At 30.9% G+C, this 16,535-nt stretch overlaps 1 protein-coding gene across 1 annotated transcript in view; it reads right to left on the bottom strand.

The window, feature by feature from the left end:
• LOC113519356 (protein O-mannosyl-transferase Tmtc3) overlaps positions 1–4,718 on the bottom strand; it is a 197,031-nt gene extending 192,313 nt beyond the window's left edge. Inside the window, exon 1 of the mRNA XM_052902800.1 lies at positions 4,009–4,718. Within this exon, the coding sequence (XP_052758760.1) occupies positions 4,009–4,311 (303 nt within the window). The 5' untranslated portion in view covers positions 4,312–4,718. The remainder of the gene's footprint in view (positions 1–4,008) is intronic.
• Positions 4,719–16,535: the final 11,817 nt, after the last annotated feature.

The following is a 16,535-nucleotide window of genomic DNA, read 5'->3' as shown; positions in this document are numbered from 1 at the left end:
GTGGAATAATTATTGGCTTAAATGGGAGCCGCGCGATTTTGTTAAATAAAACTTTAAATCGTAGGTGAATTTCTGTTCCCTATTGACCGAATATTTGCATTATAGCTTTATCAGAAGCATTGACAACTAAATAGTTGAGCATCGTCTAGATAAGAACAGATTATATGCTCGTGTATCCACTTGTTTTAAGTTTATTTGAATTTAAAACATTTACAATCGTAATTATAGAACATACTGTCCAACTTCCATATGGAGACTGAGAAGTCCGAATCTATAGAATTGGTTTGTATTATAAAAGGAATTCGTCTAAAGCAAACCTTAAATCTCTTTTCATTGAACGTGATCACGTCGCCATCAGATACTCTGGAATTAATTTATTTGGTAACGATTCAGTATCTACGTAAGAGGATTAAAAATTTAATCGATTCATTTATTTGGCCTATATTCGAACTGAATTGCTTTCTAAGATAATGTTAAGTATAATATATTTTAATGGAAAAGTATTTAGAATATATATAATTACGGAGGTATGATTCTAGAATTTTCATTATTACTATCTTATTCTAGTAATTATCTATACAATTATGTCAGTCATCATTATAAAGTATCTGCCAAATAAGTACATATTTTGATATCCAAAAAAAAACAAGTTTTTATTGTTACAAAATTTATATGGGATATAGGAGAAAGTGAAACTTGTCGATTGTAAAGAGATCAAAATCGATTAACAATTGGAAAAAAAAATATAGTGTGATAAATAAAAAAAATGCTATTATTTAAAAATGAATAACGAATTGTATTCTTTTTTAATCAACTTATTTAAATGTGTAAAACTTTAAAAGAATTTTTATTTGTATTTGACAATAATATATATACTGATGATAAGCCTCGCTAATAGTAATTTGTGAGTTTACGAGCTCCAACCAAAAGTATCGCGCTCCATTCAAAGCTTCAAATGGAATACATTTGAATGAAGAAAGAAACAGCGATTACGTTGATTATTCTTTCTGTTACAATACACACGCCAGATTGCGTCCTCATCGTACTTTTGTATTATATTATACTGAGAAGGATTAAGACATAAATATTTATTGAACTGATGATCTCAATGTTCATGTACTGTATTTTCTTTTGATTGTATAAAGAAAGATTCATTTCTAGATAATACTATATATACCCAACACAAATAACCTTTTTAGGATATTTCCCTGAAACGTATCCAATGTCTATAACTCGGAGACCTGAATATAATATTTTATGCTAATATAAAATATAATATTTTAGATCTAGTAGTTTACTATCCCAATCCGAAAGAAAAACCCCAATTTCAATGTAAGCGACACCAAAATTTTATTTTATATGTTATAATATACTCGTAAGTACCTAGTTGATAAAGGATCAAGAGAGATAATATCACTAAATTCGAGCCCCACCTTTACTAGACAAAGAGGCGTTGACAACAAATCATAATAAACATGTTTCAATCTTATAATAAAACACATAAATTCAATGACATTTCGCAGTCAAAATGTTGTTCTATAAAATAGTAAATCGAGGTAATGCACACGGTTGAAACATTCATGATGATTACATCCATAAATTTCCCAGCTACCTACGTAAATGGTTGATTTATGACACCCGCACAGAGGTAATGTGTCGCAGTATTTTGCGACTACATATCTACACATTCTACCTCTCAAGCGTTTATAATCGAGTTGTGCGGAATTTATTCAACACAGGTTATTGCCCTTCTTCGGCATACGAGTATTTTTACATTTATTAATTTTAGATATAAAAAATATTTTTGTAATTTTTACAGAATAGATGCACTATGATTAAAAAGTCCATTTGAAGAAATTTAATATTATTCATTTTTTTAAAAAAAGCATTTAAAAAAAGCATGGCCCAAGATAAAAGATGCGTACTAAAGATTTTTGTTTTTGATGAAATTTATATATATTGTATATAACTACTAAAATAAATACCAGAAACAAAAATGGTATCAAATGATCAAAACAGATACTGAAACTACATTTACTTAATATATAAATTTTTAGCATCAAAATAATCTTGAAAGTTTATATAAAACTGTGGATAATCGATTCAGATTTTCATATATTTTAAAAATAAACGTTTAAATAAATTTGAAAATTGATAAATAACAAAAAAAGTATTTTCAAAAGGGTTTAGAGCGTGGGAGGTAAAGAACAAGAGAAAATATCGTCACGAATGCAACAGATACAGAGATTCTTGATATTTGTCGTTGATATAATTGTAATTCAATTTCGAAGAGCACGTTCGAATCCAATGTAGCAATAAAGAAGCTATTACAGTTTTGGAATTGATTAAAGTTTGATAATTATTTTTGTATGATGACATTGAAGGAAATATAAATTAATAAACAGAATGTTTGATGTCTATTATAGTGAATCATATAATGCACAGTATTAATTTTCTATGTAAAATTGCTACCTGTATGGCGAAAAAATGATCATAATAATTGAGTTGAAGACTGAAAACCCGAAACAAGTATTTAGTAGTCGGGATCGACGTGGGTAATTTATCAAGGTAAGTTCACCTGTAACTGTAAAAATTCAAACTGAAAATAGAAAATTGGATTTATTAGTAATATTACACGCCACAATAGTAAGACTTAGAAATACCACATTAAATAATTGCAGTGAGAACAAATAGATGCCTGATTTAGTTTAAGCTGTTCAAAAATATACCTTACTTACACTACAGTAACGATGGTAGTCTGTATATCTATATTAATTAGATTTGACAGCTTGAAGTCGTAGATTAATCCCTGATCGACCGAAAACAACACAGTATGTTTAGAGATCGTCAATCCCCACGTGGCAAACGTGATTGTAATATACAATTATTTAAGATTGGGTTTCACAAAAATAAATTTTAAATGTAGCAAAATCAGTTACTTTTGTATAAAAAAGTAAACGACTGGACCGATTTTGTTAATATTTCTATGACACCAATCTGAAAGTACATCTTTTTAGATAAAATTGATCGATTTATAACTAACGGAGATAATAAAATATAAACGAATTTGATAATCTTCTTCTTTTTTTTAAATTAGCTGATAATTATTATATTATGTCAAATAGTTGCGATTTATTTGATACAACTTATCAGATCAAAAATAGGCATTGATAAAAATATAAAAAAAAACTAACATATTGTGGAAAATTTTATAATAACATTGCAATAAGAATACACATGAAGAAAAGGAAATCCAAGTAAATGTTTGGTATAAATTTGTTTGTGATTTAAAAAACAATAGGGATTTTCTATGATTATTGAATTTATATTATGCATATTTATATTATGTTTATAGTAGAAACAGCTAATATAATAAATAAGTACATGAATATATTTTTAAGTATTTATAAAAAGACAATTTTTAATTTTATTAGGCTGTTGATTTCAGTGCAGATTAAGTTGTTGTTAAAATTGGTACAAACTAAACTTTATTGTTCATTCGATTCTTGGAGACACAAGAGATTCATGATAATATGTTGCTTAATCTTCAATAATTTTATTCAATATCCTGATTATTTCAGATGCTATATCGATATTTTCATTAGTTTCTTTATAATTTTACTTTAGTAATAGCCTCTTAATCTTAGTAAATATGTGAATCTTGTTTATTTTAGCTCGAGCTTTTTGCATTGCTTATTAGCATTTGTGCCTCTTAAATAAATGTATTTTTATTTTCTTTGATAATATAAACGTATATTTTATTTCTGTGAATGTTGATGGAGACTTTTATTTTTGTTTGGGTATAATAAATATGTAAGTCTCTATTTTGTAAGTAGTATTATTGAATTAGTATATTGAATTCTTCGAAAATTTGAGCAGTTTTGAATAATTTAATTCCGATTAAAATTTAGCTGTAGAAGATTATTTGGGCTTTAAAATAAAGTAAAATATAAAGTAATATAGTGTTATACACAAAACATTTACGAGTTTAACGTATCAAGCTTTCACCTTATGAATGGGAGTTCCCCAGAAATCGTTGAGGAAGATATTGGATATAGGTGTTTGTGGTCGTAAGTCTCTGTTCTCCTTTATAGCACTGATATCATCAAAAACGAATCCACAGTATAAGCAGTTGTGGTATACTATGATGCAGGCGAGTATTAGCACAGCGCCAAGTCCACGACGTGGTGGCTCTGGCATATCTTCTGCTATCTGACTCTGAGCACCCAGACGTCGTCTACTTCGTCCGGTTCTCGTTCGAACCGCTGAAACTACTCCTCCAAACCTACACACGCCACTCACGCGGTCCATCGTGAATCACAACAGCATTCTAATTCATCTATTAAAAACACAACACTGTATTAATCTTTTTGCTCCTAATAATCAGCATTGTCTTTGATGCAGAAATGTCCTAAGCCACCTGGAATGTTTTATCAGTAGCTAGCAAAAACACGATCACGAAAACCAGGACTATAAATTTGCTTTACAAAATCAGAGAGCAAAAACTGTTAATATTGAGGAATTGCACTACGGTACACTAAAAATGTAACTTTGCCACAAATGTCCAGGTTACAACGGGTCACATGTCACTATTTTTTTTCGAAATCATTTCATTTGACATTTATGTGCTTGTATTAATACAACACGCACAGACACACCCGCTCACTGGGCATAGTCGCCGATGACTGCCGAAATGCGACGAGCGAATGCCGCGTCAAGTCACGTGACCAGTCGTTTTACTGCGGGTCGTTTTGAGATGGCGCATGCGTGTATGTGAGGTTAGCTGGCGGCAAAATATTTTGTCACACGGGGTATATTAAATGAATTATTACGTTACGAAACTCTCATTAACGTTTTTAAATAAAGTCATTAAAGCTAGTTCAGAGAAACGTTAAAAAATTATAATAATATTTTACTGTCTAAAAAATGTAGATAACATATTTAATGTATTTCTCAACTTTTTTAACTTACTTGAAGAGAACAGCGTTTATCATTAAAGAATTTGTAGTTTTAATTGGTGTTACAAAAAAAAAAAAAAAAAAACTAAACTAGTGTTAAAGAACACTCAATAAATATTTCAATAGCAGATGATTTGAGTGCAGGGGCATATTATCGCAATTTGATTACCCCCCGTGTGTAAAGGCGCATGCCCGGGCTTACGGGATGCGAGGGGAATGGGGAGGGTAGGAGAGGGCTGGAGAATGTTGATGACGATATTTTGTCGGGTTCAGGCAAGACTGAGACGGAGTCGTCAAACCGTCTGGGATACCGACTACGCCGCCCCTTTTATCTACATTTAGTAGATTTTTATAAGATTTTTTTATTATATTATTTTATTATCTATCTAGTTATATATGTATATATATATTTGTATTTGTATATTATAATCATCATTTTATGTTATATATGTATATATTATTTACTTTATATAGGTGTATATTATTAGTTCTTATTTTCTGTACCTTTCCCAATAATGAAGTACCGCGTTCGTAATTCACTGTTCATACTAAAGGTTGACTGGTAGAGAATGCTACTAGCATTAAGTCCGCGTTTTGTACCATTGTTTCTTTTGGTCAATAAAGTTATTTAAATAAATTAGTTTTTTGGTTTATTAGAACTTAATATGCAAGCAAGTAGTCTGACGTCATATCCATATATTACTAGCTTTTATCCGCGACTTCGTCTGTGTGATCGGGATATCTTTACTGATGAGGATGAAAGTAAACCTATATACTCCTCCATCTCATATAGTACGAATATGCTAAATTTTATAGTGATTGGTCAAGCCGTTAAGGCGTCATAAAGAAACAAACTCACACATTATATATCTGTCTAATATAAGATCTTTATAAGTTTTAATAATAATAATGTTATAATATTATATTTTTTTAATAAATAAACTATTTATTGACGTGTGTAAATATATATCTAAAAAAAAATGTATTTATTTTAAAAACGTTATTATTTCGACACTTTTAAACAAAAAAAAGTATACTAAAAAAAAGCTTTGACTCAGAGAAGATGTTATGTATTAAAAACATTATTATTTCGACACCTTCAAGAATTTTATTTTAAACAATTATTATTTATTTGGAAAAATTATCAATTTTATTTGATAGAATATTCTTTAAGAATTTCGGTTTAGTGTTCAAATTTATATCGGTACTTGGACCTACAGGATATCAACTTTTGTAAATGTACTCCCACATTTGTATCTACATAGGTAATGTACGAGTAAGTTAGGCTTATTATTATAATACTGACTATTATTATAATATAAGCTTTTTATTATTACAATATAATTCGCCGTGTGGCCCTGGCATAGAATAGATCACCCCGTCCTTTCCCGTGGGTGTCATAAGAGTCGACAGTGTCGAGTCCCTCTTAAAATATCTGTAAAAGCCTAATTGTAATTGCCAACCCGCCTGCCAAGCGTGGCAACTACTGGCAAAACTCCCCTTATGGGGAAGGCTTATGTCCAGCAGTTTAAATAATAATGAAAAATAATAAAGATTTTTATACGGATTCTTCTGATTGCTGAAAGAACGATCTAGAAGATTTTACAAACAGATGTCGGTCTCAGACCAAATATATCCCATCTTAATATCAAACGGAAAACGTTATTCGTGGAATTGTATGATTTTTTTTCAATCGATGTAATAATTTGAACAGTTCTTCCTGGTCCTTTGTGGTCAGTCTGTTAAGTTGAAGAGTTTCGTTCAATCGTGTTAATTATTTCCTTTATGCGATAAAAAGATTCTTGAGAATATCTTTACAATAGATATGGAGTTCTTTTGAACGGAGAGAGCTTAGCTTTTGGCTTGGTAATTGATTACCTGTACCTACCCCGGAGTAAGTTTTTATAAAAAATACTTTAAAAAGATACGATTAAGTTTGAAATACAGTGTCATCCCTTTTAAGATGAAGCGTTTGCGTTTAATTAAATTATACAGCTGATATAGTGATCTATGATAGTAGTATTACTCAGAACAAAAAAAAAAATACAATTATTTTATATTCTGTGGATTGACCTGTAATCGATTTGATTACAATAATTCTTTAAGAACGTACCTACATGTTGATGTGTTATTCTCAACCGACTTCAAAAAGAAGGGGTTATTTTTTGTTTATTATGTCATAATTCCATCAGTTACAAACCGATTTGAAAAATTATTTTTTATCTGAAAAGATATAGTTACAGATTGGTTCTATAGAAATTTTATTAAAAATGAATTTGTACTTTAAATTTTAGACTAAAATAACTGGTTTTGTCAGAATTGAAGTCGGTTTTTTTTTGCGAGACACAATTTTCATTGATCTATTAATAATTTAAATAATAGATAGTAAACATAAAGTATTATTTATTTAGAAAAATTAATTACAAGTAACTGTTTTAAATTTCATGGTATTGACTATAATGTACCAAAGTCGTCTGGTCTGGAAAACTGTAGAAGATGAAGAATAAATTTTAGTTGATCAGGACTAATTTTCCACTTGTATTTTGACCCTCAAGTAGCTGTACCTGCCTGCCTTAGTCCTTAGGAAAGCACTATGGTATTAGTGTATCTCCGTGTATTGGTGCACTATACATATTTATAGGCGATGGCCAGTAATTTCTATTAGATAGGCTGTCAGCTTGTTTGTAATTTGTATAAAATAAAAATATATTTGCTTATTCTTGTAAGGTGATGTAAAAAATAATTAAATTCTGTTAAAAATTACAAATGTTTTTAAACATTATCATAATCAATAAATATCATACAATTTTCTGTCTGTTAATAAAATATATGTTATTTTTTTACATTTAGGTCTCTTCGAGAATTTTGGGCGTGTTATGTATCTTATAACCATAAAATGTGTATTGCCTTAGGTTTGGATAACACGTTCGAGAGTTCGAGCCTAACCCACTATCAATTACCAAATACTGTTAATTGAATTACATTTTGTGATATTTAATGCATTACTATAGTCTAAACATTTTATTCTATTTTTTTTATTATTATTATTGATATAAATAGAATGATAACTTCGTCTAAGGTGTTGGTTGACACTAGGAAGGTACTAGTGATGGATGACAGGTGAGGATGAAATTAGGTCAGTGGGCCCATTGTGACGAATTCATGGTGGTTTCTAACAGGGACCGTTTGAAGGTCAACCTGATAGGCTAGCAATGAGGCCGTCAGTCCTCTTTTTTACTTCCCTAGTGTTATTGTGTGTTTGAAGCACACTAACATTGTGTTAGATTATTTGTATACAGTGATGAGATGTTGTATATAAAAGTAAATGTATTATAATAAACAATGATGTGACAAGTAAATAAACAATTTTGCCGTGCCCTACATCTTGATTCAGTCCGATCCGACAACTTACGGGCGTATACGAGGTCTGTCAGGAAAGTTCGTATAAAAGTGTTCTGGAATGCGAGAAAGAGGAGTGGGGAGGCCAGGTAAGCGCAGGACCCCTTCCTTATGTCCCTAACAATGCTTCAGTTCTGGTCTGACCGCCGTGCGGTGCGAACTGGCTTGTCACGCCATCTGTGAAGTTACCTCTGTGTGTTTGAAGAGCAGCGCGTCGTAACATCGTGTTAAGAATGGCCGTGAAATTTTTGCCGATCTCAGAACAGTATGGGGATGATGTACAAGTGGCTAAAAAGATTAGAGAGGGCCGAGAAAGAGTTCGATGTTGTATCATAAGACAGTATGGAAAATGTATTATAAAGCTAAACAAGGGGCGTGATGACAATGCCCCTGCCCACAAGTTTTTGAGTAAAAATTCCATTACGGTGAAACACCCCCCCTATTTTTGGCCCCGTGTGACTTCTTCTTGTTCCCAAAAACTAAATTGGTACTTCGGGGGCGGCATAAAAAAAGCTGATTCAGTCAACCAGATTCGACAACTTGGCACAAGTGCATTATGTCACAGGGGGAGTTTGATAAAATTGATTTAATAATGTAAAATAAAATTTTTAAAAAACTGCAACGCTACTAGGGTGGGGTCCTCGACAGTGAGGTACGGATTTGAATGTTTTGTTCTCTTATTTCAATTGTATTTTTTATTACTCGATGTATTAGTCAGTTAGTCTTAGATTATGTTAATATTTTATTACCGAAAGGGTATTATATTAGTTGGTCTTGTAGAAAAATGTTTTGTATATTTTTGCTGAATGAAACAATGATTTTAATTTCAAAGATTAATCCGTTATTTTTTTCATCATACGTTATTTGTTTTAGTAATATTCAGGAGGTGTAATAGAAGTACAACGTGCCCCCAACCCACAGTACTTCGTTAATAAATCACACTTTATTTATTTAAATTTCAATTTAAATCGTCTTTATTCAAACAGTCTTGTTTACGAGCACTTTTAAATCGTAATTTTTTTACGAATGCAGGGTTTGGATAGTTGACATCTGTTAAGAAGAGTCCGCAAGAAATTCAACAGTTATTTTTTTAAATCTCTGTTAACATTATGTGTATTTGGTTACTGTGTCTAAAATAACAAGGTCGTTAGAAGCCCATGCATGATCGACTAACACCATGCACATTTGTCATTCAAGTAATCGTTTAGTATGTTTGTTCAATAATTATTTTAATAACAATTTCAAACTTATTAAAAGGCAGGTCCAAAATATCCTTCAGTATTTTATTATAACATTTAATGCTCATTCTCATAAAATACCTGTTAATTTTTCCTAAACCATACTTTTACCATTACGAAAACCTAATAATGTAATACAAAACCATAATACTTCCGATTCTGTTACATAATTTGAAGTAAATTAAAGGTTGGACATCCCAAAAGGTGGCAATTAATTTCGGGCCCTTTTAAAAGAGATGAACTTTTGTAGTATGTACTAAAAAGGGTAATGTTTTGTTAATGTCACAACGCTTCCGGCGAGGTCGGCCCGAAATAAGTTCGTTTGAGTATATACTGTATTTACGAATGTGTAATCCGGTTTTATTTCTAAGTTAGGGGTATCTATAATGGTTATAGATGGCAGCAGTGGCTTGTAAAGATTTCTTTTGAAATTGGTATGAATTATTGGAGGTTAAATTAAAAAAAAATAAAAGACAGATAGGTTGCAAAAAGGTCATGACTTTAGTTAGTTATAGCCCGGGCCTGGATAGACCTAATACGGAATTATATAAACGAACTACAAAATGTAGGCATACAATTTTTTCATGCATCTGTATGAATGGTATTTTATTAACGTAACCACGGATGCTAATATACAATTATAGGTGTCTTTCTATTGTACGTCATTTAGCGACCGTGAAGGTTGGTTAATGAAATTTTATACTAACATATGAAGTTTTCATTGTCTGTGAGCTCTGAACTCATGAGCATATCAATTTATCGTAAATCTTCGGACTACAATGGTATAATATTAGTCACATAATTCATGACGGTGATAAATTATAGTTGATTTTGATGTATTACTTAATCGATCTATTAAGTGACGAGGAATTCCTTTTTCTTCATCTGCGATAAGCTAATTTAAAGGCCGGAACACGATTTTTCATGAAGCTGTCTATCAAGGGACGTCACCCACGAGCCTTATCCTACGAGAGCGATAGCCCTGAAAAACTGGGGACTCTGGTGATTGATAGGGAGACGGGTGTACGGGCTAAATAAACAAACCCTCACGTTCTGCGCAATGGCTCTCAGGTGGTCCTTTTTTGTTTAAATCGGGACCGTATAATACTCTGATTCGCTGTGACCGTGCACGAGTCTTTGTAGGGTAGGTAACTTTATATGTAGTTGAAGTTTGAAGTTCCTTGGTGGAACTTGGCGCTTGCTGTCTAAACTTGGAATTAGTTTTGATCAGCCTTGCACAGGTGTGGTGCTGACACTAAAAATTTACGATTTTTGCTTACTGCAATCTGCATTATTGTATTTATTACTATTGTTTCAATCTTTTACAAATTCAAATATTTATTGTGGATTAGTGACAATATGAAATACCCACTATGTCTCATTTTTTATTGTATTATATTTTCTATTTTAACTAGATATTATTGAGTTTATCGTTAGCTGTATGGTTTTTACCCTTGAAAAGGAAAACTAAATAAATTATCACAACATTTGATTACATTTAGTTAAATTAAAATAAAATATAAAAAATATTTCTTAATAGAAACAACTATACTGTTTCCTCCTATTGTTGTACGCACACTGCTCGTTGGTAATTAATACTCCTTTTCACTCAGGGTTTGCTGGAATAGAACTCTTACAGAGTTAAGCTCGCCTGTTGTACATCTTTATTTAATATAAATTATATGTTTGTAGTTTTCTGTGTACAATAAAGAAAAAATAAATAAAAATAAAATAAAATGTCTAAAATGAAAAGACATTTAGCTTAATATTACAAATTATTCATGTTGTTTGGTATTGAGTTTTACAAGTATTAACGTAATTTCTATCAGAGTTTTATACTGGTATATATGTATTTTAAAATTCTGTAACTCAATTTCTTATAAGTGTAAATCAACCTACACTTATATTACATTTAGGTAAACGTTTTCGTTTAAATGTAATTTTTATTTCAACGTCACACAACTAAAATGAAATTGTGGAAAATTTCCCAAAGCGTCGTGAACTTCCTGGGTCGATAAGCAAATAACGAGCTAATACAGTTTGATCTCCCCCTCCTTTCTTGCACATTAGCAGCAAAGGTGAGAGGAGCGGCTTAGTATATGAAATCAGAAGTCAACTTACACTGGTCCAAATACTTTAGTGTTAGAGCAATTTGCGTGTGCAACGGGGGACTTAGTTGGTGCAAAACTAGGTATTATTAGTGATGTATTTGCAAGGAACAATTAGCGGGTCTTACGTAGGCACCCTCCAATTTAAATTGCCCTTTTATTTCTATACGGATTACTATTAAAGTGTAATAAATATTATTCATTATTTGCGACTCAGTCGCGTGTTTTTGTAGATTTTGCAAGAAACTAACAATATTAAATATTATAATAGTGTATGTGGTATTCGCCTGTAAAAGACTTTTACATTAGGTAAAATTATTTTTGTGTTATTGATTAAGTGTTAAAACTAAAAACCAAATTTTTTGATTGGATAAACGTCATATTACGCATGTAAAATGTAAAAGTCGTAAAATGTAAAAGTTATAGTCGAACCTTATTAAAGAAATAAATAAATATCTACATATAAGCATTAATTCAGTTTAAATTAGTTGTCCAATTTATTGCGCATGTATTAAACTATAACAACCCATTACCGTATCATTGCTGAATACAGTTTTTTTTTCTGATAGAGTAGGATATTACAGTACTATTATGCTGACCAGACAGTTTAGTGTAGAGTTTTATTTCATGTTTTCCTTCTCTTGCACTAGTTTATTACGATTTGTTCCCTTATTCGCTTCTTTCAAAATCTTGCGAAGAATACAACGTATGTGATACATCATATTTTTCAATTTAAATTACAATAGAAATTTGAATACCTTATAATTATATTACGTCAACAAAATCTCGTAACTTCATTTTAAACGAAACGACCTTAAACTTATTATTGTGAAATAAACTACAAAATCGATTTTAGTTTAAAACAAGAGTTACAAGTTTTCCAAATTTAGCCGGCGGTTAGTAATTCAGTTGTAAAACTACTGCCAGGAGTTTGACATTTACTATAATAAGTACATATGTTCAAATCAATTAATCAAATACTTTGTTTGCTGATTATAAATGTTACATAAATGGCATACAATTGTAAATGTTAGTCCTTTCATGCTGCATCTCATAACAGCGTGCAAATTATTTTAACAATAAGTACGTGATAAGTAATTTAAAGTTTCTCAATATTTACACATATTTTAAATACACTATCGAGACTTAACGCGATGAAAAAATTTTTACTATTTTTACTTTTACCTGCTTCTTTATTACTAATGTTTCAGAAGCAGATATGAACTTTTTACCTGCATAAAATTTCTCATCGCGTCAAGTCCTGATAGCATATTTAAAATAAGTATGTGAATATCTACTATTTATCTACTATTATGTACATTTCGTTTCGATATAAGAAAGTTTAATTCAATTTTATCTGGTAGGTATGTACAAAAGACATAAATCTAATAATGCTGGAGTGGTAAGGCCTCAATATAATAGTATTTATTGTGAGATACTCAGTTGTTCATAGGTGCTGGTCACTACTTGATGACAAATAAACCGTAAGATTGTCTAACATTCTTAATAGTATAAACAATCAGAATTACAAGTCGAGAGTTCTAGATGCTGCTTGGCTTGTTGTTATGTTAACTTTACTTTTTACTAGGCGAAATATTGACAAGTTAAAATTATTTTATTTACTTATTTTTTATTGCCTAATAAAACTTTGTACAAGTAGCGAGCTCAATGCGATATAACGTTCTCTCCCAGCTAAACTTTAGGTAAAAATAGAAAGCGTATGAAGGGCAGTGGCATTATAAACTATACCTTCTGATTTTCATGCCTAAATTTGTTAAAACAACAATAATTACATTAATGTTAGAAACATTCTTTTTTCCAAATGTTGACTGGGAAAGAATACCTAATACTAAAGTCCACTTTTTGTACTAAACATTCTTTTGTAATCTGGTCAATAAAGTATAAATGAATAAAATAACTGAAATTATAGATTACTGAGAAATATTAGCTTTATTTTCGCTATTGCTTTTTCTGGGATACTTTTTATAGATTTGTCAGGAACATTATCTATAAAGATCAGGTATATATTATTTTGAGTCTCCCATAATAATTCAGTAAGGTATGTAAATGATTTCACCTGTATATAGATAATTGGACCATAGGAATTTATTTACTTTACTTTTTAATTCCGACAAATAAACACAAGTTTTAAAAAGAATAAGATTTTTCTTTTATTTTAAGCACATATTTGAAGTTATCACCGTGACAAGACGCCTACACGAAGTATCAAAGTGACAAGCTAAAACATTTATATATTCCACGTGTCAGTACTTACAAGAAATTGTTTGTGGTTTTATTTGATTCTTCGTCGCAAAATGTAACCAAGATTGATTATGCGGTATATTGCGCGCGCTCTATACGCAACTTAGATAAATTGCTGCTGGGCTCTTTGAAAATAAACTCATTTAGTACTTGAAACAAAAGTAAAATCATATTATCCCGCCATTATCTTACTGAAGTTGTTCAGGCGAATATTTAATTAGATTAAAAGCATTAGAGTAATTGTGACCGCGTGATCCTGGAGTGCGACGATAAATCAAAACTTTATCATTAGCGAACGTGGGACCGCGACACGTCGGGATCAACTATAGTAGTTAAGTTCTTCGAACAACTTTATTGTCTTGGAAACTTTTGAAACATGATCGGAACTAAACTGTGACTTATACGTGCACATGGATATCATCATGTTCCATTTCTTAAGCTCAATTTAAATATAAAAATGTGGAGTACTAGTTTTTACTGGTGATTATGCCTGCATAATTCGGACTAAGAGTATAAAATAAGAACGGTTTAGATTAAAAGTGAAGAAAAACGTATAAAATCATTTGGGAATATAAAAGAGCAGTTAATGTTAGTAACTGCTCTTTTATATTCCCTACTTAATAAATAGAAGTATAGCGTTTCCATTAAACAAAAATTTGTTCAATAATGTAAGAATAAGAATTTAATCCAATAGTCTAATCTTACCTTTAACAAATATTGAGACTAATAGCTCTTAAGACAAAAATATAATTGCAATTAGAGTTTCAAAGGTTCTTATAGATATATACTATTTGATACTTCGCTCATGATTGTTTTACCAGTCTTTTGTAATAGTATATGAGGTTAAGTGTAGATAATGATTTTATATAGGTGAAAAAAAAAATCTATTTAAAAACTTTTTACTCTAGAGTTTTTATATTTAATTGAATTCATCATTCATCATTGTGTTAAGACGTTTATAGCATTTTCAACATCTGGCAAAAGTGATCTATATCATTGTTCTGTTGTTCCAATATTGACTACTGTATGGGGGCAAAAGCATACGTAGCTACTCCATGTAGCCGCTTCAATACATTCCAGCGAGCGATTGATTGTCTTGACCACTTTATCCTGCAATGGTTAGTTATTGTCATATGTATTTTGCTGTACCATTTACATTTACATAGATCCCGCATCATATCTGTGATGAATTTATTTACACGTATTTCAGTGAGATACTAGTGATGTGCCGAGTTAAACTGATTCGAAAGCTGACTTAAATAGTTAATAGGTATTCTAGTATTTAATATAGAGAATTCAGGTACACGGTATTTGAATACGGGTTTCGAGTACTCACTGTACTTGAGTAATACCTACTCGTGTATAGGTTTTTTTGTTTTTGTTTATAAAACTTTTGCCAAAGTAAAAATGATTAGATTACTGAACGTTTATTATCTTTATAAAAGTAAACTTAGAAAATATTCAAATAACCATATAGTGTTGTACTTGTGCGTGCCCTCATACTCGTTTCAGGATTGGATTTTTTTTTTAACGATTACCAAAATCCTTGAATACAACAAAATGCCGATTCTATATATTTCTATGTGATACACACATAACATATATACTATACAGGTTTTATCAAGGTATTGCATCCGCATGTTTTTTGGGTGTTGAATGAAAACTATTATATAAGGTGGCGATTATGGGGCTCTATCGCGATTTTATATCACAAAAGTCAATGCGATAAGAACAATATAGACGCCTAAATAAATTTACTATTCCATAATGGCATTGCACTAGTATTATTATAATTGATATTTATAATAGTCACAGCTTTATGTTATAACTTTATAGTTTATTAACTATACATTAGCCCACATCATGTAGTATAGCATCCTTTGTATTAAATATTTTCTAAAAAGTTTTGCCTTTAATTTAAAATTAAATTTTAGTATATACTCGTGCTAAACGTGGTAATATTCTACAGAGATGACAAGTTTGCACAAATTTGACAAATTATAATATCCCTATTCACTGTTGCAATTTATGCATTTCGTTTAGCAAAAATATTTCAACGTTGTATTTTAAAGCGTCACACAGATACAAATTGGAGTTATTCCTTACCCGCCCGAATGTTTCAGATGGCTTGACAATTTTCTATACAAGTGTCACAACTTCGCATCAACTACAACAATAGGATTAATTTCTGCGACTTGTAAACGTTCACATGAAACAAGTGTCTGAAATTGCTTCAAGTTTGATGTATTTGCGCTCGCTCCTCTAGAGATAAATTTGTTCGAAAACTTGCTGAATGTGAAAAGTTTGAAGCTCACTTCAATCCATTACACGAGTGAAATATTTCTTTGTTTTCTGGCTTCACTGCGGGAGGACATGACCTTACAAATCAGAAGTTTCCATTAGTTGGGGGTTTGGTACGCGTGAACTTCTGTTAACACAATATATCTATAGTGCGTTCGTTGTTCAAATCGCGTAATGGATTTTTAAAACCGTTGATTGATGACGGAAGAGGATCTTGTAATGAGGCGTCATACTCGTATGCCTAAATCTACTAAGTGATACCTACACGA

This window comes from Galleria mellonella, unplaced genomic scaffold, assembly GCF_026898425.1.
Source record: "Galleria mellonella isolate WM207_F2 unplaced genomic scaffold, CSIRO_AGI_GalMel_v1 utg96, whole genome shotgun sequence".
NCBI classification, from domain to species: domain Eukaryota; kingdom Metazoa; phylum Arthropoda; class Insecta; order Lepidoptera; family Pyralidae; genus Galleria; species Galleria mellonella.
The sequence above is the reverse complement of the archived record's forward strand: the minus strand, read 5'-3'. Positions and strand labels throughout refer to the sequence as shown.